The sequence below is a fragment of the Histoplasma capsulatum genome, genomic scaffold (assembly GCF_000149585.1).
Source record: "Histoplasma capsulatum NAm1 scaffold_2 genomic scaffold, whole genome shotgun sequence".
NCBI lineage: Eukaryota > Fungi > Ascomycota > Eurotiomycetes > Onygenales > Ajellomycetaceae > Histoplasma > Histoplasma mississippiense.
Genome location: NW_001813981.1, coordinates 687,504 through 710,554, shown reverse-complemented (window position 1 = coordinate 710,554; position 23,051 = coordinate 687,504). Strand labels below are relative to the sequence as shown.

Below are 23,051 nucleotides of genomic sequence, written 5' to 3'. Positions count from 1 at the left end.
CCACCAAGCTGATCCGTGCGGATTTAGGAAGTGAGCAAGCCATATCGTTAACGACATTGAGGCATGAGACGGGGCGTGTCTGTTCGACAGGTAAGTCGTCAACCGCAACTTTGTGTTCGGCGATTTGCCCCCATGTGGCTCCATATATTTAAGGAATGCTACTCCAAATCCAAATCCACCAACCAAGAAATGGCGGTCATTTAATAGGAAAGATACTATCACAATCCAACTATTATCATTAACTTTGTACAGATAATATTATGGTAGAAGCGAAAGTATGACTCGGGGGAATATTAACGTGTACTAGTAACCTGAAAAGAAGATCCCACAATGCATGAATTGATATTGGCCCGAAGAAGACTAGCGCGGCCGTGACCACAAGTCACTGATAAGAGTGCGTTTAATCGCCCTTATCAACCTGAAGTTCTACTGTACAATGCATCGAATCCATTTTGATCAAATGAAGTTAAAGACTCCTGCCTTCGTATACATTAATGTAAAATACATCATTTTTGTAGATTGGTACTAGTATCGTCAATTGCTTTACCTTAAGAAACTCTGCGCTAGGTACGAGAACTCACCTCATCGCCTCCCCCAACAAGAAGAAAGACACAGGAAAATGAAAAGTGAAATGCAAATAAACCTATTTCGAGGATGGCCAAACCCATCCCTCCACCCTAGGCCTGCCCTCTCCTCCGCCGCGACAGCCATCCTCTCCAACCCGCTCCTCTCCACTTCGGCTCTCAACTATGGGCCAGATGATGGAGATCCCTCCCTCCGCGCTGAGATCGCCCGCTGGCTCTCTGACTTCTACTCCCCGCCGTCCCCCGTACCAGCTTCCCGCATCTGTATCACCGGTGGAGCCAGCCAGAATCTCGCCTGTCTACTACAGGTATTCTCTGACCCGCTATACACTAAGAATGTATGGATGGTGGCGCCGACATATCACTTGGCTTGTAGAATTTTTGATGATGCGGGGTTTGCGGAGCGGCTGAGGGGGGTGAGGGAAGATGAGGAGGGATTGGATGTAGCGGAACTGGAGAGGGGCTTGGAGAGGAGTGAGGAACGAGCAAGAGCTGAATGGAAGCGGGTGGGCGACTGGAATCGAAACCAGGTGGAGGAAAATCTTGAACCGGTATGCTCTGCCCGTGGCTTCTTAGAGCGCTGCTCTTCTTTCTTAAACCTCAGAGTCATTTGCGCCTCTAGTGTGAAGCCCTTACTCATTTTGCATTCTTCCATTGAGAATTACAGAGATGCGCCTTCAAACCTGCCCGTCCTTGGCGAAAGCTGTATAAGCATATCATCTACACAACCCCTACATTTTCAAACCCTTCGACAAAGGTAATGAGTCTGCGGCGTCGAGAAGAGCTTGTCCGGCTTGCGAGAAAATACGACGCCCTAATCATCTCAGACGATGTATACGATCATCTTCAATGGCCTGCTTTTCCATACGTATGGGCTAAGGAAAAATATCCAGACAAAGCCGTTGTTTCTCGTATCGTCGATGTTGATCGATATCTCGATGGCGGGCCATCGGGAGAGTTCGGAAATGCCGTTAGCAATGGCAGTTTTAGCAAACTCATCGGCCCTGGATGTCGCGTTGGCTGGGCGGAAGGGACTGCAAAACTTGTCTATGGTCTGTCACAGGTGTATGTGCTGCACATGAGCATCCACAGTTCATATATTGAAGAATTCGTTTGTAAAGAGTTAGCAATATATCATTCCGAGACAAGCCTAGCTAACCATGGCATATGTATTTATGCACTGAACAGTGGTTCCTCGCGTTCGGGTGGCTCTCCCTCGCAGTTCACATCGACTTTCATCCGCGAGCTACTGGCTTCAAACGCACTGAAAACGCATATCAGAACCATCCTGCAACCTGCGTATTCAAAACGCTACCACACTCTCACGACAGCCGTGCAAAAACACCTCGTCCCTCTCGGTGTGTCGTTGCCAACCGGTCCAGCAAATGAAACTTCCACTGACGCCGTGGGAAATGGCAGCACGATCAGCGCTTGTACCAACGGTAAGAGTGCTATTGCAGGCGGCTACTTTCTTTGGCTTCGCCTCCCACCCGGCCTAAGAGCTAGCGACCTAGCGAAGAAGGCGCAGGAGGAAGAGAATTTGATTATTGCCAGTGGAAGTTTGTTTAAAGTTGTTCGCGAGGGTCCTGGCGACGGCAATGATGATGGTAGTGGAGAGAAGGACCCGGAAGATTTTGAAGGGTTTGTGAGGTTGTGCTTCGCGTGGGAGGAGGAAGAGAAGTTTGAGGAAGGGGCAGCGAGACTTGCGAGGTTGATTCGGAGGGAAATGCATAGAGCAGATGCGTAACTAACAATATAAGTTGCAACTTGACTACTGTCAGACAGCCTTCATTTCTTCTTGGTCCTTGGTTTGTCGCCTGTGCATGAGCCGCTTGCCATTCCAACACGAGGTCCGTCCCTGATGCTATATAAACACTAACTACATCTAACTACATGATAACCTCCCGCAACAAGGTGGATTATGTCTCTGGCATTGCCGTAAAGAGCCGGATCTAGGCTCGCTTGAACATGCTCAATTTGATAATCTAACCTGACTGAAAATCCACAATACATCAATGGACTCCTGTTTTCAAAGCATAGATCTATCCTTTGACCGGGTATCCGCCCCATGCTCCCTGTTCTCTGATCGCTATTTGCTTTAATTTATCCCACTTCCCTTCTGTTATGATCATAAATGGTAATAATGCGGAGAGATTCATGATTTTTCAGCTCTCATGTTGGAGGATGGTCCTTCTGAGAACGAACTACGGAGGCTCCTCTCAGTAGATTTAAGTGTGTGAACAGTATGTAGATCGTATAGACCTAACACTGCTCTCCTCAACAGGCTTCAAGAGCCCAAGGGTAATCATATATATATATATATATTTGGTTGCTTCGAGAGTGTGAGGATAACGATGGCGCCCCTCGTGAAAAAAATTACCAAAAAAGGAGTGTCGACAGAACATTAAATAACCCACTCGTCGTGGTCGTATATTCCCAAGCCTCATGAAGCGGGACCTTGTTCATATCACCCCGTTTACAAGGTGTATCCAAACTCCAGGTCATCGCCATGGATTTTTTCACCTCGATCAGCTTTGCCCTTTTGCCACCTGAAATACAAAGTCATGGTGCAAGTTGTGACGATTACACAGGCACAAGCACTGGATGATGAAAATGCAGTGGTTAGCAAAGGGGCCGTGGGTGAAACGGATTATGCGTAGTGAATATTCAGGATGCAAAGAGATGGTGAACTCACGACTAACATTGTATCTAATCTTCCCAGTCAAGTATAGATTACCTAAATAAGAAATCTATTTGCCTTCAATTAATTGATTTTTTTTTAATAAAGATTTGATGGGTATAAAATGATGAATAGGACGTGAGTAGGATTTTGACGTTCGGGGGGCAGAGCGCCCAGACTGATTTCCTGGAACTATAACTGCCACTCGCGAATGCACAAAAGAATGCCGCAAGCTATTGATATCAAGCTAGATTTAGTTGATATAATAAAACTACAAAAAAAAAATAGTACTCCCTTATCATCCATCTTCCATCTGGTCATAAAACAAATAAATAAAGACCAAGCGCTGATGTATCAGTCCAAGTTAACTCTTGGGAAGGCTGTTGTGGAAGTCGGCCCTCCTGGAACTCGGAAGCATTTCTCTGGTTATTCATTTCTCTGATTTATTATTGGACAGGATCGCCTAGCTGTTGAGCCCTGGCGAACTTTCCAGACCCTGCCTGCACCCATGGGCCGTGGAGTATTTAAATTTTCTGGGGAGTTTGGAGCCGCGAAGATTGACGGTGCCATCAGGGTTCTCCGGAAAGTCTCCAGGCTTTTGGTCAACTGTCAACCATGGAAGCACCAGTGTTAGCATATCGGTCACACGTTTTCTTATTGAGGCAGACGCACGATTGCAACGGGGTAAAGAGGCGGTCACTGGGTATCAAACTTGCAGTTGCGATTTTCGAGAGCGCCCTGCGGGCACAACCACGAGAGTTTGACAACTAGTCCACTTTGTGGCAACTTGCATCGGGTATTCATCAAAGGCTAGGCTTAATACCAATGGCAGGTATTCAATATTTAACCCGTAAGAACCAAACCGGATATGCAGAGAAATGGCTGGTCAGGGTGGGGGTTGTTGAAATGCCAGTAATATGTTTGAACCTGGACGACTATCATGACAACAACTATAATTCAACCAAATGAAGTGATATACGAAAATGAAACGACCTTGCCAATGCTTATGCCGGACGTGCACTGCACTGTCTGCGCACACCGACGGGAACCTCGATGCTCCGATTCCAGATTATGGAAACAACAATTGTAGCCATGCGTTGCCACATTCCCCACAAGGGAGATAGTTAAGAATACAAGTACAGCAAAGACACCCTCACTAGGTCATCTTTTCGAAGCAAATACCTCCCCCACCACAAGGTCAATAAATCAGTTTTGACGTCTCAGAACTGGAGATAAATCGTCTGAGTTATCCCGCATTTAACCTCCAGCTCCCTTGTTGGCGCTTGACTTATTGCCGCATAAAAAAGAAACAGAAAAAAGCAAGAAAGAAAGAAAATTGTCGAATCTGGTTCGAATATTTCATAGCCAGGAAAAGGTGGGAATGCACTCGAACGATCTTGTTGCCTGAGGTGGTTAGTTGTGGGTAGAGTGGATTTGCCAGTTGGATGCCAGTTGGAGGCTTGGATTCCAATTCCCCAGTCTTTCTCCTCAGACAAACATTGGTTGTAATAACTGGAAGGGTATAGGGGATAGGAGAGCCAGCCAAGATACCGAATCTGAACACCTCATTTTCCAAATGCAATGGATCTGGGGAAACGGAAGCCAGGACCGCGAGTATGTTGGGGGAAAGGGGAGGATAGGGACGCGGATCAAATCGAGGTTAAAATGGCCGAGTAGCACTCAGCCAGATAGAAGGCCAGGTATCCGTTCAAGCCTCGAACAAGGGGACTTGAAGTCAAGGGGATATGGCGATCCCTGCAGCCAAAACTAGTATTGCTGTACCAACATAGGAGAATCACTCATGTATACATACCTACCTCCATGTACTCCGTACGATTTTCGCACTTGCTAGCACCCATGCTACACATTAACTAGCCACGTACAATCGATCGAATGATCGATTGGGAGGGGCGGCTGGCGCAGGGGGTTAAAAGGAGACTTAATTTGCGGTGTGGTATGGTGGGTAGCTGTCATGTCCATGAGGAGAATACTTAAATGCCACCACCTCAAGTGGACAACCAGCAATGATAATGATATATGATATCAGGTGGCCGAGCTCTGCACACTTTTCGGATTCCCACTGGAAGCAGACGAGATCAAAAAGAGATGTGTCTCGGAAGCGCGTGTTTTTTTGGGGGTGGATGAAAAAAATAAAAATAAAACAAACAGGTAAAAAAGAAAAAATAATCATGACAATTCTCTTTTTCCTTTCTTGGTGGAAGACAAATTTCAACTTTATTAAACAACCTATACAATGTGCGAGCGGGTGAAAAACCGCACCTATGGGAATTTGCCCGTTATTTCTAAACTAATCCAGCCACCTGGCACTCACAAAGTGTATATATATATGTAAACTAACATGTGCATTTCTTTCCCTATCTTTTTCTTTTTGTTTTTTTGGGCGGTGGCACAAACATCGAAATCGAAAGAAGAGAGGTTACAAAAACATGATCCTATACATCATTCACTCGCCTGCTCGAAAACGGCCAAGGTGGAACAGAAGTTATTCCGATTGTCAATCTGCTTCACCAGTCCTTGACCCCCATTCGTTCTCGTGATCATGTTTGTGCTGGCCTTGGTGCTGATGCCGAACAGATGCACAGGCGAACAGTCCACCTCAATCATGTTTTCCTGGCAGGATTCCGTGGCCAGGCATTCCTGGCCGTAGTTCTCGAAGAAGCTATACAGCCCGCCGCCGTAGATGAACACGTCGGTAGAGTCGAGGATTCGCAGACCCCAGGCTTTCCTGCACAAGTCCGTTTTGCAATTGGAGTAGTCTGGGTCGTGGAAGTCTGAGTTGGGCTTGAAGGGGACCAGAGCGTTTGGATTAGCTTGATAGTACGGGGTTTCCACCTGGATCAATGCCATGAAAACGTTTTTGGCGCCGACAATGGAGTACTGGTAGAGTTGGGAGTGTTCGCTCGCGGAACCGTAGAGCCATACTGGGCCAGTGCTTTCTATCAGGAGACCACGGCCATTATAGATATTAATCTGTCCATGATCGGCCAAATCCAACTCATGATCCGAAACCCATAGCCAATTATTTTCAAAATATCCAGAAGCCTCCTTTGTGATGTGCATGAGCATGAAGGCACCGACGCATTTGGGGTCCGGTACGGTTTTGCTCTTGGGAGTCTTGGCGCAGTGGTCGCTCTGGAGTTCCGTACCGGCGGAACCTCCAATTCTCATGTGCACGTCCCACATTCCGACGGAACCTTGCGTTGTTTCAGCAACATTCCACTCGACCAGGATGGCGCCGGGTGCAGGTCCTTTGGTTTCAAGCACCAGGTCGCTAATTTCAACATTGCCCTTGTCGCCTTTCTGCCCAACTTGGAGCATTGGGATGGGCTTTGATTCGTCAGAGAAGGCGGGTCCAGATGCCATGAGCAGTGGCCAGATTTCACCGGTGATCTTGATTTCCTTGGGAACTTTGATCGTGGAAGTAATGACATAAGCTCCATGGTCGAAATATACGATTTGCCCTGCTTGCGCGCTGTCTAATGCTGCTTGGATTGCTTTTGTATCATCAGTTACTCCATCGCCTTTGGCGCCGGCGCCCTTGACGCTGATAAATGACCCTTTGGGGATGCCCTCATATTGTGGCTTTGTCCGCTCAAATACCTTTCCCGATCGGTCAAGGAGAACTGCTGGTTTAGCGGGACTACTGATCCTGGAGCTGATTCGAGCCTTCTTAGGAGGCGCTGTCGGGCATGCTGCGGGTGAAGTTTCTGTTGGCGAGGGGGTGGGTGATGGGGGAACAGAAGATGAAACAGACGATGGGGATACCGTTGGCGACTTCGACTCCGTACCCTCTGGCTTGTCTTGCGATGGCGTTGGATATTTAGTAGTAAACGGTGGTGGTAGAGGCGATGGGGTAGGCGCTTGGGAAATTGGAGCCGGTTGAGGTGGAGGTGGGTAGCGGGCTTTGCACGAATCCCGCTTGATTATACGTTCCACCGTATAAACAGGAACTGGTCCCTCTACTCGAGGTTCGGGCTCCCTCTTAGAGTTCTGGATAGTTGCGTATGACCCAGAGGTGAACGCATTACCCTGTGCCCATGAGGAGACAACCGAGCCTCCTTTGAGAACAACTGAACCATCAAGATGGGCAACCGCAACGTCCGAGCCCGTGAAGTCGACATTATCGAGGATGAGGGTTCCACCTGTTTCAGGAACACTCTTATCATTGTAAGAGGTGACGACGCCCTTTGGAGTTCCGATAAATTTACTATCGAGGATCAGAACCGAGCCTACTGTCTGGTTAAAGCCGCCATTAGACATGTTCAGACCGACGCCACAATTGTTGACTGTCACCGATTTGAATGTCCATGCCCAGTTCCAGTTCATAAATACTGCTGTATTGCAGTTCGTGAACGTTAGGTTGCGAGTAGTAAACTGCTGGTTTCCCAAAAAGGCGCCGTAGTTACCACCATTAAAAACGAGGTCTGTCATAAAGCCTCCGGAGCCATTATCCATAAAAATACCCTGCTGTCTATTGGCTTCACCACCACCTTGGATCATCTCGAAACGGATGTTCTGCAGGCTGCTCGCTTGCGCCACTTGCCAATGGATACCAGCTCCGGACCCTCGATCCATGCCTGTTAAGTCAATGACAAAATTTCGAACGGATCGGAAAAAATTGTTTTGGTTGGTATACCAATTATTACCCTCGTCAGTGTACGGATCAGCATCGATGACGGCAATCCCCTGAAAGGAGGAGGCAGCCTTGATGACGGGCAGATTCAAAGCGTCACCAACGAGTTGGGTGTAGTAATACTGAATAATTGGCTTGGAGACGACATATGTGCCTGCTGGGAAATAGACTATGGCAGGGGTCACAGTCGAAGAATCGCAACCCAATCCACATCGATTTCCCGTTGAGATAGCTTTGTTTATCGCCTCAGTATCATCTGTGGTACCGTCGCCTGTGTTTACACATGGAAGGTCAGCAATGGTTCACTATTCACGGAGCAGAGAATCGCGTCCAACAGCGTTCAAACAATACCTTTTGCACCAAATTCTTTAACGTTTCGGTAGACCTGATACTCGCCACTTGCCGTTCTGAATGCAGGGGAACCTCTGCGGTCAATGGATCCCACCCAGAAACCTGATGCCTGAGGAGTAGGGTTTCCCTGGGGCATAGGGATAGCATTGGCAAGACTAGTCAACCCCCCCAACAACAGCCATACATGGGTGACGACCCAGAGGACTGATGATGATAACATCATCGTGTTGTGACCAAGAGGCCAGGGAACACTCGAAGCTGAACACGGAAGCAAAAGTAGTTAGGAAAACGTGAGGATTGGGAGACAAAAGGTTCCAGTGCACAGCACCGGGCGATTAAGTATGTAAACAGTTGGGAGCTAAACGACAGTGTGATTGAAAGCGGACATGGATAGAGAGTGTGAGAAGCGAATGTGAGAGGATTTTGAGGAACGAGGATGAATCTGAAGGAGCGCAAGAGAAGAAGAAAAGAAAAGAAGAGAAGACAAGTGTTGGTATCAAGAGCAGGCTGTCTGGAGGATGCGGGGAGGCCGTGCACCACCAGGGGGAAGTTCCGTCAACAATGCGATTGTTAGTCAAAGAAAAACCACTGTGGATCAAGCAGCAGAAACACTCAATGAAGACACCCACTGCACACAAAGAACAGAAGTCAAGAGAGTGAGCGGGAGGGAAGCAGAAAAAAGAATGCTTGCATCGGAATTGGAGCTGAAGTACGGAGTACACCGTACTCACTCCTATATAAGTCTGTATTGTCTGTATCGCACCGGTACCAGGCGGCGCCTTACCAGGCACGGCGCTGAGCTTATCGCTGATTCGCTGCGTAAGTCAGTGACAGAACCGGTGCCCCTGGAAGCTTAGCTGCGCCCAGCCAGCGCCAGCCACCATCAACCACTCACACAGGGCGCCCGAGCCCTAGCTGCGACACTCCCTGGAACAGCGCGAAGGGACCTGTTTCGAGTTTGCCGTGATGAAACAGCGTGGTTGATGACCGTCGATGAGAGTGCAAGGTATGGAAATGAGCAGGAGAGAGCCGGATGTATTGGTAACATGCCAACGAGAGGAGAGTACTCCGTACTGGCCGATTGACTCACTTGTTGGGCTGCTTCAATTTATATCAGTCGTCTATCCCTTTTCACTTCCAATTTGCGGAACGGCTCTGCGGGAGTTGCCCCACGCGCCCAGCCATGGAGTATCAGATGAACAGGAGACTGCCCTGCTGATATGTTCCAGCAGACACACAAGGACGGAGTACGGAGTACAACGTACACATTGGGATGGCCAACAGTCTTCATACGGGCAGGCAGCCTCACAGGTAAGTCTAGCCCAATAACTAGTCGTGGAGGATAGTGTGCACCATCCAAGATCTATTTTTTCTCTCCCTAACATGTCCTCCGCATTTATTTTTCTGCAAGCATGGGTGAAATCATAATGCTAATTTCCAGGTTCTTGGTAATAAGCAAAGGCCGGCGATCGGCAGCCCAGGATTTTAGCACGCGCCACTATGAGGGCTAATTGCTTTCTAAACTCGCGCCGGCCGCCGGTTGCCAGTTAGCCCATAAACCAACCAGGGGAAACCCCATCTATCGTCCATGCCGATTGGCTGGATTGCACTAAAAGATACGGGGGATTCAAGTTGGTGAGATGTTGTCGCCCTTTCAACATTTTCAACAACCTGAACCTCCTCCATATGTACTCAGATGATATCCCCTCCCGCGTCTATCACGATGACCTTCCCAAGGACCCAAGGTTACAGAGATCTACGGAAGGCTGCACAACATAAAGTCAGTTTGTGCCTTCGAACTCTCTCGATCGTGGGTGGACCCAATCAGGCGGCGCTAAAATCGAACATAAAATGTGGCTGGTCCATCTCAGCACCCCTCGAAACGGGACTGCGGAAAGCTTCAAGGGTGCCAGAACAAAACAAAAATGATCAAGGGATTCAAAAATACCACTAATGTTATTAATACAAGGCAAGCTGGAAAAATTCTATGTGCTAGACATATACTCAGAGTAGTAGTAGAGGAAAATATCAACATATCACAAGGCCTCGATCGATCGATTTCCCAGGAGGAGATATCTTTTTTTTTTTTTCCAGCGCTTGCAGCAATGGTCAATAGTATCTTCTGATCGAACGACTGACACGTAGCTTTTTTTATTTTTTTTATTTTTTTCTCTCATAATTTTTCTAAGGCTATATGCAGTCTGAGACTATGACAGTCTTCACCTCACTAGTCTACTCTTACTACTCTCTAAGTTACATTTCTCTATTCATAACTGAGTCATGCTTGATGAAGAGACTGTTATATTAGGCCACTAGGGCAAAAGAGCTCAATCACCACCAGCGCCGTGGTGGTATATAGAGGGTACGAATCACCCAATCCAATCCCCCCAACATGTTAGGCACTAGGTAGTTGCCCAGGCCGCCCTCCACCGCACGTGATTACCCTTATATATATAGTTAGTAACTAACTACCCAAATGGGCAGCTCGAGCGTCATTCCAAGGCTGTAGCAACGTATGGCAGAGAAATACTTCTATCCGATCCCGCCACGCTACTAGCCATAGTATTGATATCAGAGAATGTCACCATAAAGAGCAATCGAAGGCCGACCAACAAAAATAAGAAGTCTACGAGCGCGGTTCTTGGGTCGGTTGGTGCATCGAGAGTCATCAACGCTCGGAGGAAAACAAAGACGTCAGTTCAGAATCCGCGCTTCCTCAACGATGCGCTAGTGTCTGGTCCGTCTACTCTACGACATGGTGATACAGGACGGGCCACCAGGGCACACAATAGAGCGGCCACGGCCACGATGAACGCGGCAATTCGAACGTTTGCAACGGCATTAGCGGAGTCGCCATCTGACACGGCACCGCTGCGCAGAAGCCAGCGTATCAGGGACTTGAAGGCCAGGAGAAATGGGCAGTCCGAGACGAAGCTGAGGGAGAATAGACAAAAAGTTTCAAGGAGCAAATGTCAAAGAAAACCGAAGGAGCAGGATCGGACTCTATAGGCCAGACCGCAAGGGATTACAAAGTCTCGAGTGACCGGGAAGAGAAATTTCTCTCGGCCCGCCAGTTCTGGATTTTTGAACTGGAACTTTTGAACCGTGACCAGTATAAACCGTGGTGGGAGCGTTTGGATGCATGACTGCATCAACATCAGAAGTCAAGAATTCTCACCTGGCAATACATTTTCCAATACCCATGAATAGGATCCAAAAATGGATTATTATATCTATGTAAGTCTCAGGGACATTTACGTATTTTCAAGTGCTATATACGCAACCTGTACTCCCCGCTGCATGCAATGCTTTGAATATTCGTGCAGCTTGGGCAGCATATCATCTGTCATGTTATCAAATGCGTCGACGAGGGTAGGCCTTGTAGCGTGCTTATTTCGGAGCTGTTCTGCGACACGCAGGCTAGGGGTTAATGGCCCGCCTTGAGGAGCCCATACGTACAGTACATTAACGTTCAGATAAATCGCGTCTGATTGGTCAACCAGTGGTCCCACTTAAATCGCACCATGCACTACAGCTTGATATTAGCATCCTTTCGATTGCCCCATGTAGCCTGCAAGAAATCAACGGTCGACGAATTAGCAAGATCGGGATGACAGACTTGAGAGGAAATATGCGATCCATACCTTGCTAAGGGTGAAAAATGAGTATATCTTGATCAAACTGTGGACATAGCCGAAGAGGATGGAGACGGGCAACAAGAGAAGATCCCGCGGATGCCGCCGGTAATGGCCAACCAGCTTGACGAATTTGGTGAAAGCGATAAATGCAAAGAGCTGCGCCATTGAGGGAAGATATGGGGCGGCATATGTCTCAGTCCTCTTGTGGCAGAGCCATATCAGGAGAGGTTCAGTTATTAGGGTCAGCTGAAAGGGGGTTGTAAGGAATACAGCATATGTGCTCCAAGGATACCTCCTGGAAGGATCAAATTAGCAAGAAAGATACAGAATTGCACTAAAGGTGACTCACTGCCAGGTAGCCCATTCAAACAAGCTGCGCAAATTGCTCCGCCAGTTACTCCGAGACCATCGTATGCACTGCTTCAGGAACTTCCAGCCATTCTCTAATGTTGTTTGAACCTCCGCCTTGGGATCATTTTGAAAGTACATCTTCCATCCATGATTGATTATCCATCGTGTTATGAAGTTGTCATCATCCGCGTTTAGAGGCGTCCCAGACCATTGCTCATTGAGAAAAGACTAATGGAATGCTGCATCTTTCACCATCTCAGTGCGAAGGACTAACGTCCGGCCGGAAAGACAAGGCACTCCTCCATCCATAAACATGGTAGTGATACAGTCGATGTTTCTCTGCTCTAAATAAAGTGCCTCGAGGAAATACCATACTTGTTCAAAGGGTCCCATATCACTAGGTCGCAGGAGACACTGACGAGTGGCAACTCCTCCCATCCTTCGATCCTCAAAGGGAGCCAAAATCCACTCTAGAAAAGGTGTAAAACGCCATAAGACATCATCATCAGCACAGATGATGATACGTGTTTTCACTTTTTTGATTGCAACTGCCGTTTGATGCCTCTGATTTGGATTGCGGACACTTTCCACCTTCACCTCCATTTGAAAAGACTTCCTTATCCAAGTTGCAGTTTCCTCGGCTTTTGCGTGGTTCTTTTTAATGGTCGATAATATGATCTCGTGCGGTTTATGCCGGCAGATGGTCGTGAGGGTTTCCACCAGTTGCGTTCCATGGCCCCCAAGCGTGGGGATAATAACTGTGACATCACGAGATGTGACAGATGGATTTTCCGGGGGGGACTTGGTTTATATAGGAGTACTGCTATGCAATTCACCACAAGACGAACATATCGGTAGCAAAAATGGATCCAGAAGGAAAGCAGCGGGAGCCAGAAGGAAAGGAAACCCAAAATAGCGGATATATTAAACCCTGGAACACGAAGATAGTAGGGGATAGGAAATTATGTCAAAGGACAATGCAATAAGGGTGGGAGCATGGCCTATCTATATGGAGTCAGCAGGAGACTCCTATTTACCATGCGGCAGGTTATGGGACCACATTATGTAGGCCATTCTGGAATCAGGTCAAAGCGATCTTCATTGGGGAGGTTACGACTAGCACGAGAGGAGATTGTGCTGCGCTGCAGTTCAGCACTTACATTGGCAAACTTTCCACCTCCACGAGGCGGGGGTCTCGACATTCCCCCATTCTCAACGCGCACGTTTCCTATTTACAACCGCGGACATTATGCTTAGCCCATCCTTACTGGATATATCTCCTGCAGCCAGTCGCAGGGCTGATGGTGTAAAATCAATCGTCGAGCAGCCAGCAAGCGTGGATAGGTTAATAAAAAAAAAAAAAATCTGATGGTGGAATCCGCGATCCGCGAGCTTGGTCCGCTAGGGAGGCAGTAGATAAATGCATTAATCATTTGAATATTAGGTAGAGCGGTTCTGCACCGCCGAGCCACGATGTTGCAGCTTCACAGTAAGAAATGTGTCACTATTCCTGGCGTGAAATGGCTTCTAGGCTCCTGCTCGAGGATATTGTCCACCAATGCAATTATTTCCCAGGCATAAGAGTCGCCCATCTTGAATTCCACCAAGGGATGACATCGATCAATGGAACCCGACGGTGCACCGCGTCCAGGGTCAATGAACCCCTGTCGGAATCTATGCACAATACTCATCACAACCTCACTCCGAATTTGGAACGGATAGTCTTCTAGGTCGTTAAAATATGGCATATCAGCTTCTAATCAGACGTGCAGATATCGAGAGCGTAGAATCTGGAGCTGCGTCGGCACGCTATCCCGGACCGAAATCCTCATCCATGAGCAAGGTACTAACATTAGAATCCATGGTCTTAGCGCGCCGACTCGCACATAAGCTAGTGCCGATTGTGCCCAAGCGCAGCTTGTCCGCGTTGAGAGTGCATCACCAAATTTGACAAGCTAGGCCGAGACGCTTTTGGAAGGTCGTCCCGCGCCACCCAGAATACACAGAAACGGTCTAGCATAGCACGCATAACGGGAATATTGGTAGGAATTCCGCAACTCTTGATAATTGGACTTCATTATTACTAGGAAACAAACGCAGAAACTATAACTAGTCCCAAAGGCTCTCCAACGAGTCTCACAATCGAAGACACTCTTCCTACTCACTAAGCACTACTGCTTCTTCCTTGGCCTTTTGAATGTCTGCTCGGTTTGTCGAGTGAAGGAGGTGGTCGGTGTAACATTCTCTGAACCAATAAAGCTGCCCTGACTCGATCGACCGTCGTCCGCGTTGAAAGATTCGACATTCGATCGTTGGGAGAAGTTAAGGTCGGAGTGTGAAACATCAAAATCCAGGTCAAGGGGTATCTGATCAATCGCCGCGCAGATTCTTTTCAGGTGGATGGGCACGAACTTGTCGTAGACATTCCTCGTGAACTTGTACGCCGTCCATTTCTCTTTTCCATCCAGAGAGGTAAAATCAAACTTGTGGATTGGGTGGCGGTGGAAATTTGTCTTCTCTCCTTCAAGAACAGCATAGTGACCGTAGATCCTCACTGCTGTATGATCATGTGAGATTGAGAAGGCGAGTATCTCTCGGTCGACCTCTATTTCACACTTCACGAGCTTGAATAGCTCAACAGTAGCTCTCACTGCAATAGTGGCACTGTGAGCATTTTGTCGATCTGCGACATCAAGTGCCACCTCACCGCATTTCACCTCACATATCAGGAACGGAAGATACATAGTATCTGTAGCCATAAAGAGAGAGGTATAATCCCAGTCATCTATGAGCAGCTTGAGTTTTACAAGCTGATTATCTGTGAATGCAGACCTCCTGAAACCCACAGAATAGTCGGGCTGTGGACGTGGCCCGTAGAAAGGGATGCTGCAATTCCAGGCTTCATTGGTACCTTCAATCAAGCACTCCAACTTGGTGGCACCATAGGTTGCCAGAATTTCCGCAGAAGGAACAATCAACCGCATAATATCTAGCATTACTCTAGTCTCATTTTTGCCTGCTAGCTTCCAGCACGTTGTATCAAATAGGTCATCTCCGAATAACGATTCATCATGGACTGGCTGATCTGTATCAAGCAGCGCCTTGATGAGAGCTTTGCTCCCATCTGTAATCCCGAGGCTGGATTTATCCATAAAGCTGCCTTTTGTTTCAAGCACGGTTCGGTAGTGTGGGTTCTTATATGGGGCGCTCTTTTCCTCTCTTGGCCTTTGATCACTAGGAGTTGTGGCACTTGATTCCAATCCCTTGCGGCGAAGAGAAGACGTGGACTTCCTCCTTGCAAGCGGAGAACTCATACTGCCGTCCTGTTTGAAAAAGATTTTGGGCCAACGTTTGCTCCGAAGCCAATAATCAATTGGGTTTATCTTGTTTTCATTGGCGCCGTTTGCCGCCTCCTGGTAAGTTGTTCCACAAACAATAGGGTTGTCAACAACGTCGAGAGATGTTCGTCGCCGCTTTTTGGCTGGAATGGGGGATGTCTCTTGAGCTTCTCGCAGTCGCTTCTGTATTCGATCTCTGGCTTGTACAAGGACGGATGGAGAGGGATATGGGTGGCTTTGTTCGGCGTTTCCGTCCTGATATATTTAATACAGTTTTGCCTTGAATGCGATATGTCTTTTCCAGGCGAGCGCTCCTGCGGACAGGTCCCTGTGGTCGTTCTTTCTTCACGCCTTGACGCCGCTTCCCTATCAATGAACGGTCAGTAATAGGAGGCTGGCCGACGCATGGGTGACTACCTTGGACATGTACTTCCATTACTGAAGGTTGCTGCGATGACTTTCTGATGTTTGGCTTTGCGGGATACCCAGTCTTTCTCGCGTCTGACCTTTTCTGGGGTGGGGCCATGTTAATTGGATGAGAGACGGGGCAGAAGTGCTGCTATGTACGAAAGGGAGGCTTCGTGTTAGGTTCTGGGGAGAAAATCGAGAGAATGCTGACTAAAAATTTAAGCGCAGAGACACCAACCTTAAGAATACCCGCCTTGTGACACCAAATGCGCGGACTGGTAAAGACTACAGCCTCTGCTTTAGGGCGCCGCAAAGTGTTCTGGAAAGTAACCGTGCCAAGCGCATATCACTACCTCCCAGTCTGATTGTGTTGTGTGATTGACATTTATTGATGAAGAGCATTTTCATCATATGATGAAGTGGAAGGTGTCTTATTTAGTGATGTGTCTCACTCACTGATGAATTAACATAATCCATCAGTAAGTGGGCCACATCATCAAGCAGGCCACTTTCCACCTCACTGTATAATTAGAATGTCTTCAAAATCTCAATTTCAGAGAAAAAATAAATAAATTATATTATAGATTATTTTTTATATGTTTAAAATATGTATAAACAATATATTCAAAATTTAATATTTTTTATAAATAATAAAATAAAATCAGAGTTATAATATAAACAATATAAAGTGACTAATTTGATAAACAATATAGTTATGGGATCAGGATTAAATTATTTGATAATGAGACTACAGACAAGTTTAGTCCCAGTCTCATATAGCGTCAATAAAGGGTCTGAGCTTGCTGAGATAAGATTCAACAGTTTTTCTAACTATATAATATAGAGAGATTATCTACTCCTTCCAAGAACTTTCAAGAGCATCAGAATTTCATGAATAAGGGTCATTTTTTATCTGAAATATTTCGTGTCTCTTGTTTTGATTCACTGTGTATATATATTTATTTGCTTGTTTTGGGCCCCGCGTTCATAATTCTTTCCCCTCGTTTCAGGGTAGAAATGTTCTCTATCTCCTTTGTTTATCATCCACTTTTCCATGAAGTCACTCTAAATTTTTTAGGAAATATTGCCGATTTTGATACCCAGATGTGTCGTTTGGGAAGGCTAGATGTGTAGTTGGCAGAGTGATGGAAATTCAGGGCCGAAAAGGAGCAAGGAAAATCGTGTGTGTAATTCATCAAATTTTCATTCGATATAACCTAAATCCATTCTCGATCAATGACCCCATTACAACTACCAGAGGGTATCAATGATAAAATTTCATTCAATGCCATGCCATGCCGTTTCCCATGCTTATCTCCTGTTTCACATGCAAATAACCAACGATCAGAAAATACAGGAACAATGATGACATCGATGAGAAGTACAGTAAAAAAGAAAACACAACAGAATGCGTAAAAACGAAAAATGGAAACGAACATAGAAAATCCCGAATGGGATATCAGGGATATGAAGGCTACGCGTATTTGTTAGTCCACATCCACGGCAACATAGTCCCGCTCCTCCTCCTCTTCCGACCGAACACTGGGGCTTGGCGGCGACCGTCGGCCAGCTGTCACACTGCCAGCCTCCGAAGCCTCATTCTCGGAATCAATCTGCATAGCCTGGGACTCGACGCCGGTTTCCTCCTTCTCACTACCATATGCACTTCCCGCATCCGCCTCAGACGCGCGGCCATTCTCATCCCTGACCTGATCCACCGAGATTCTCCGTTTGAGCGAGTCCCTGTCGACAACTATCTTCGGCACAGTGACGACGAGCACACCATCAGCCAGTTTCGCACTGATGTTGTCCGCGTCGACATGTGCGGCGGGCCGGTCGCGGGATCCAAGGCTGATCTCCCGCTCAAAGACGCCGACTTCGCGAGATCGCCCGTCGACGACGAGGGCGTTGCTGAGCTCCTCGTCCACGTTGGGGCGGTACACCACGCCCGCGAGCAGGAGGGTGGAGGTCTCGACATTGTAGTCGACCGAGATGTCCTTCTTCTGTGCGCCGGGGAGGGAGACGTGGATGATATATTGGGCCGCCGTGTCGAAGACGTCGGCGCGGGGCACAAAGTCCACCTGTTTGTCGTCGGATCGTCCAGCTGAGGCGCCGTTGACTAGGTTGAACACTTCGCTGATGTCAACGCCGAATTGGTTGGAGAAGTTATTGATGAACTGCTGGAGGAAGTCCGGGGGTGTCCCTGCTGGCTGCCCGGGGCCGGGTCTGCAGTGGCGCTGTCGGCGATGAGGACCCCAGGCAGCATGGACAGCATGCCCCCAAGGCCCACCGCGGCCACGACGGCATCCGCGGCCACGGAATGGAAGATCCCTGATGTTTTCCTCCTGCTCAGGTTCTCTAACGCTGCTTTCGTCAGCCCCACCGGCACGGGGTTGGGAACGGCTATTGTCGTTGTCAGGGGCGTTCTGGGCTCCTGAATCCGGTGGGGTAGGTTGGTTTGTGTTCTGGGTTCGTTGATGGTGATGGTGATGCCGATTTACATGTTCAGCATAAGCGTGGGGCATCTGTTGGGGAAACATGTGAAGTCCATGCTCCCCTAGGTCCGTCAAGATGTTCCATAATGGGTGGGGCTGCTGGTTGAAGTAGTAGACGTTTGCCATGTTGGTTTGATCGAGATTTGGTTAGGTTGTAGAAATATATAACAGAAGATTGCGGGGTATCAGGAATAGGGTTTTTTGTTTGTCTTTTCTTTACGTCTGTTTAGAATCAAGGGGGAAGAGAGGTAAGGACACAAGTATTATGGAAAAAAAATATATATATAAAAAAAAAAACGATAAATAGAGACATATGAAGCACGGTATATATAGACCACAATTGAAGGCAGCCTCTTAATTACGTGTCGTACGGCTTACAACTTCACATTATTAAGCAGTGCTCGAAGTATCGAGAACAACCCAGAAAATATAGTACATCCATTGTCTCGAAAATGATAAGAGTGAGCAAGTATCCCACCCCCGGTTTGGAATCCGGTGGCGGGCCAACAACTGCATTTCTGCTCCAAGGCAACAACATTACGCCAGGGTGGGAAACCCCAAATCGTCCAACATTACAACCTCCCGAAAATATCATCGATTGCATCTCTATTCTGCTTCTTTTGTTTTATTTTGATCTTCTTCCGCTTCTGCCGGGCTGCCTCCTTCTCACCCTCATCCTCATCCAACTGTGTCAATGAGCTCTCCCACCTAGACTTCTCTGTCATCCCCAGTTTTTGTCTTTCTCTGATAGCATCTGAAACAAAAGGACTTCTCTTCCTCTCAATCTTCTCTTTCTGCCCACTATCACTCTCTTTCTTTCTCTGTTTCTCTTTCTCCTCAAAAGCAGCAGGATCCGCTGTCAGTTCTGGGACATGTAACAATCTGTTCACCACCTCTCCAACATCAACACCAACATCCTCACTGCAATTGATGGAGACAGCAGGAACAGCAGTGGCTGTAGTGGCAATAGCTGACATTGAGTTGTTATCAGTGCTAGTGTTGGATCCCATAGCAAGCAGATGAAATTCCTCTATATGTGCAACAGCCTTTGCAGCCTGTGCTAGCACTGCAAGAAGAACAACACCCAGGGCAGAGAATTGCATATCTACAAGAATAGCAGAGAAGGCACTGTGGTAGAGCTTTAGTAATGAATCATTCCATTTTCAATGATGTGTGAATGGAGAGAAACAAAATTCAGGAAACACAAAGGATGGTGGAAATGAGATTTGACAATGTATGGTAAAACAAGCTGAGCTATGTGTGTTGACACACAAAGAGACTAGTAAACACACACATAGTCACTCATATATATATATATGTATGTATATTTATGAAGAACATTGACAAATCTCAAACCCATCCCTGGGAAAACAAGCAATCAATCAATCAGGTATGTTTGAAGCTAAGGATTTAAAAAAACTCTCTTTCACTTACACATAACACCGCGGCACAACAAAGACATGCAAATAGCACATCCTCTTAAGAATCTGTGTCCGAAAGCTGCTGTCTCCATCATCATCATCAGCAGCACTGTGCTCCTGCTTCCACTCCCATCTCTCAACATCTCTCATCAACTGTGCTATCGACCGCTTCAGCATTGCCAGCCATTTCCACCACTTTGTGCTACCATGTTGATTCTTGTTGCGGTGGTGGAGGAGGTGGAGGGTTGTGTGGACGGATTTGAGAGTTGAGGAAGAGGGGAGTTGGGCAATTCTGCTGCTTCCTCTTGTTGATGATTTCTGATGGGTTGGGCGAAAAGTTTCCAAGGGCATGGCGAAATTATGAGGTCCCCGGCACTCGAACGCAGATATGACTTCCCAACTCCCTCAGGACAGGCTCTTAAGCTTCCTTTCCTTTTCCTTTCCCTTCCCCAGGCTGCATAATTCCTGTTGAACCAATGGATGATTCCGCGCGGTTCCAAGATTGGAAATCTCCAAGCTCTTTCCAAGGTTCCGGAACCCTCTGGAAGCAAAATTCACGTGACCGTTATCTTATCTTATCTTATCAGCATGTGATTTGGCGAGGTCGGACCCAATAGAAGAAAAAGTGTCTTTGCAAACGCGGAGGAAAATCGGGGCCAGAGAAAACCATCTATGGAGGATTCTATATTTTGTCTATCACAGGAAGAAGCCGAGGAAGCCGAGAAAGCCGACGAGAAGAAGGAAAAGAAACAAGGGAAGCGTGGAGACGGGAGACAAGGAGGATGAGAAAGATGGAAAAGAAGAAGGGAGAGGGAAAAAAAAGTGGACGGCAGAAGTTGGGAGTCCCTTTTAACATTTTCGAACTTTTTTTTTTTGGACTTCCTCGCGAATCCTGATAACTACTAGTACTAGTATCTAAACGCAGGGAGATATTACGATAATTCTCGCCGTGGGAAAGTTGAAACTCGTTCCCACATGTATTCCAAGGATCTCGCAGATCATGCAGGAAGCTCATTCCGTTCCTTCCCGCAAGTATCTTTGTTGATAACTACTCTCCAGCACTAGGCTGAGTAATAATGAGGTCATGTCGAGTCTGTTCTTGTATTGCGGGAGATAACAGCATGTGTTTGGTCCGGGGACCGAAAGAAGTTGGAATGGAACATTTTTACATAAAATGGAAGACGTTTCCCCCTCGTGAAAATACCAGGCTTGGTAGGTGGGATGTTAAAAATTTTATTTCACCGAACTGGCGGGTTTCCTGATCACCTACTGGCCCCATTTGCGCAAGAATGGGTTGGCTTTCTCCAGAATTTTGTCACATGCGGGTGATCAGTGATGCCCAGTTGCGGAGGTTGGCTATGAGCTCAGGAGCCTTGAGAGTGTCTAACCGCGCCTTTCGAACCATGTACGCCGAGACCCAGGCAGGTGTTCGCAATTATACTACTGATCCTGCGCCCCGGGAAAACGAAGAGCGCGTTGTCATCCTAGGCTCGGGATGGGGCGGATGGACGGTTTCTCGGAAGTTATCACCTTCGAAATTCAACCGCACCATCATTTCCCCTCGTTCATACTTCGTCTTTACCCCACTCCTCACAGACGCGGCTGTTGGGTCACTCAATTTCTCCGAGATTGTCGAGCCCGTTCGTGATCGGAAAAGCAATATCAATTTTATCCAAGCGGCCGCCCAAAGCGTAGACTTCCATCGGAAAGTGGTAACATGCGAGGCTTCTGTTGTTCAGAGTGGCGTGACGGAATCCACTCGTGTGGAACAAGATCAGCCTGAGAAGCAACGGAGGGCATGGGAGCAAGGTCAGCTCTTTGAAGTCCCGTATGATAAGCTGATTATCGCCGTGGGCTGCAACCCTCGAACCTTCAACACACCTGGTGTAAGAGATAATGCGTTATTCTTCAAAGACGTCGGCGATGCGAGGAAGGTTAAACGGCGTATCCGTGAATGTTTTGAGCTGGCGGTGATGCCAAGGGTGACTTCTCAGATGAGACGACATCTTCTGCGTTTTGCTATCGTCGGTGCAGGTCCCACCGGGACAGAGCTTGCTGCGTCCCTGTGTGACTTCATCCACGAAGATATGTTCAAAGTTTACCCGCAACTGAAGGACGATGTTCGAATAATTTTATATGACGTAGCTCCCACAGTCCTTAGCACCTTTGATAAATCCCTATCTCGTTACGCAATGGAGACGCTGAAGAGGGAGGGCGTGACGATAAAAATGAACCGGCACATTGAAAAATTGCGCTGGGGAGAACCTAACACCGAAGGACTCCATGAAATGGACCCAAAAAGCTGCTTGACGCTTAGGACGAAGGAGGAAGGCGAAGAAGGGGTTGGTATGTGTGTCTGGGCGACAGGTAACGAAATTGGCCCATTCGTCAACAAAGCACTCAATACAATCGATCCATTTCCAATATTGTCTGCTCTCTCAAAGGAAACTGGAAGCCCCGTCACTGAACCCCAAAATACAACCTGGAAAGTGCATAAGACTCCTAAGGTTGGCGCCCTTCTCGTGGATAGCCACCTAAGAGTGCAATTGAAATCAGCAGGGGGCCAAATCGCTGTCTTACAAGATGTCTTCGCCCTTGGGGATACCTGTATGTTAGAGTCTGGCTCCCCCCCAGCGACCGCTCAAGCGACAAGTCAAGAAGCCATCTGGCTGGCCAATGTACTCAATCGGGGTAATCTGGACCGGTCACCCGGTTTTTCGTTCAAGAATCTCGGAGTCCTTGCATATATTGGCAGTTCTAAAGCGTTGATGCAGCTGCCACATGAGGGCGGTAGTGAGTTTAACAACAATGGATTTTTTCGCGGTATAAAAGGCTACCCGGCATGGCTGATTTGGAAAGGAGCATACCTATCCATGAGCATGAGTTGGAGAAACCGGCTGAGGATATTGCTCTCCTGGTTCTCGAATTGGTTGTTTGGGAGAGATGTGTCCAGGTACTAAGTAAGTCGATTGCGCTACTGCACTCACACAAATGGGCCTATCTCCGTGCTGCTCCCCACAGCCAGCTTTTGTATCTGGCTATAATTCCATTTACACTGGTTGATCCTTTTCCTTATCTTATTTCTAGATACCGTATTTCATAAGAAGTGAATGTAGCCAAAAGTAGGCATT

General features: G+C 47.4%; 7 protein-coding genes across 7 annotated transcripts; 2 read left to right on the top strand and 5 right to left on the bottom strand.

Annotated features, from left to right (window-relative positions):
- Positions 1 to 436: 436 nt before the first annotated feature.
- On the top strand, positions 437 to 2,331 carry HCAG_02310 (conserved hypothetical protein; the record flags this gene model as incomplete). Its single annotated transcript, XM_001542089.1, has 4 exons — positions 437 to 496; positions 530 to 1,135; positions 1,252 to 1,649; positions 1,773 to 2,331. 4 exons carry the CDS (start codon positions 437 to 439, stop codon positions 2,329 to 2,331), a joined length of 1,623 nt encoding a protein of 540 aa, XP_001542139.1.
- Positions 2,332 to 5,724: 3,393 nt separating this feature from the next.
- On the bottom strand, positions 5,725 to 8,492 carry HCAG_02309 (hypothetical protein; the record flags this gene model as incomplete). Its single annotated transcript, XM_001542088.1, has 2 exons — positions 5,725 to 8,189; positions 8,270 to 8,492. 2 exons carry the CDS (start codon positions 8,490 to 8,492, stop codon positions 5,725 to 5,727), a joined length of 2,688 nt encoding a protein of 895 aa, XP_001542138.1.
- Positions 8,493 to 11,798: 3,306 nt separating this feature from the next.
- On the bottom strand, positions 11,799 to 12,696 carry HCAG_02308 (predicted protein; the record flags this gene model as incomplete). The annotated part of the gene is made up of 3 exons (XM_001542087.1): positions 11,799 to 11,840; positions 11,914 to 12,202; positions 12,533 to 12,696. 3 exons carry the CDS (start codon positions 12,694 to 12,696, stop codon positions 11,799 to 11,801), a joined length of 495 nt encoding a protein of 164 aa, XP_001542137.1.
- A 1,733-nt stretch (positions 12,697 to 14,429) lies between these two features.
- Positions 14,430 to 16,122, bottom strand: HCAG_02307 (conserved hypothetical protein; the record flags this gene model as incomplete). Its single annotated transcript, XM_001542086.1, has 3 exons — positions 14,430 to 15,671; positions 15,868 to 15,962; positions 16,014 to 16,122. 3 exons carry the CDS (start codon positions 16,120 to 16,122, stop codon positions 14,430 to 14,432), a joined length of 1,446 nt encoding a protein of 481 aa, XP_001542136.1.
- A 1,369-nt stretch (positions 16,123 to 17,491) lies between these two features.
- Positions 17,492 to 18,625, bottom strand: HCAG_02306 (predicted protein; the record flags this gene model as incomplete). The annotated part of the gene is made up of 1 exon (XM_001542085.1): positions 17,492 to 18,625. The coding sequence occupies one exon, from the start codon at positions 18,623 to 18,625 to the stop codon at positions 17,492 to 17,494; it is 1,134 nt and encodes a 377-aa protein (XP_001542135.1).
- Positions 18,626 to 19,071: 446 nt separating this feature from the next.
- Positions 19,072 to 19,602, bottom strand: HCAG_02305 (predicted protein; the record flags this gene model as incomplete). The annotated part of the gene is made up of 1 exon (XM_001542084.1): positions 19,072 to 19,602. The coding sequence occupies one exon, from the start codon at positions 19,600 to 19,602 to the stop codon at positions 19,072 to 19,074; it is 531 nt and encodes a 176-aa protein (XP_001542134.1).
- Positions 19,603 to 21,323: 1,721 nt separating this feature from the next.
- HCAG_02304 (predicted protein) lies at positions 21,324 to 23,030 on the top strand (the record flags this gene model as incomplete). The annotated part of the gene is made up of 2 exons (XM_001542083.1): positions 21,324 to 22,713; positions 23,008 to 23,030. 2 exons carry the CDS (start codon positions 21,324 to 21,326, stop codon positions 23,028 to 23,030), a joined length of 1,413 nt encoding a protein of 470 aa, XP_001542133.1.
- Positions 23,031 to 23,051: the final 21 nt, after the last annotated feature.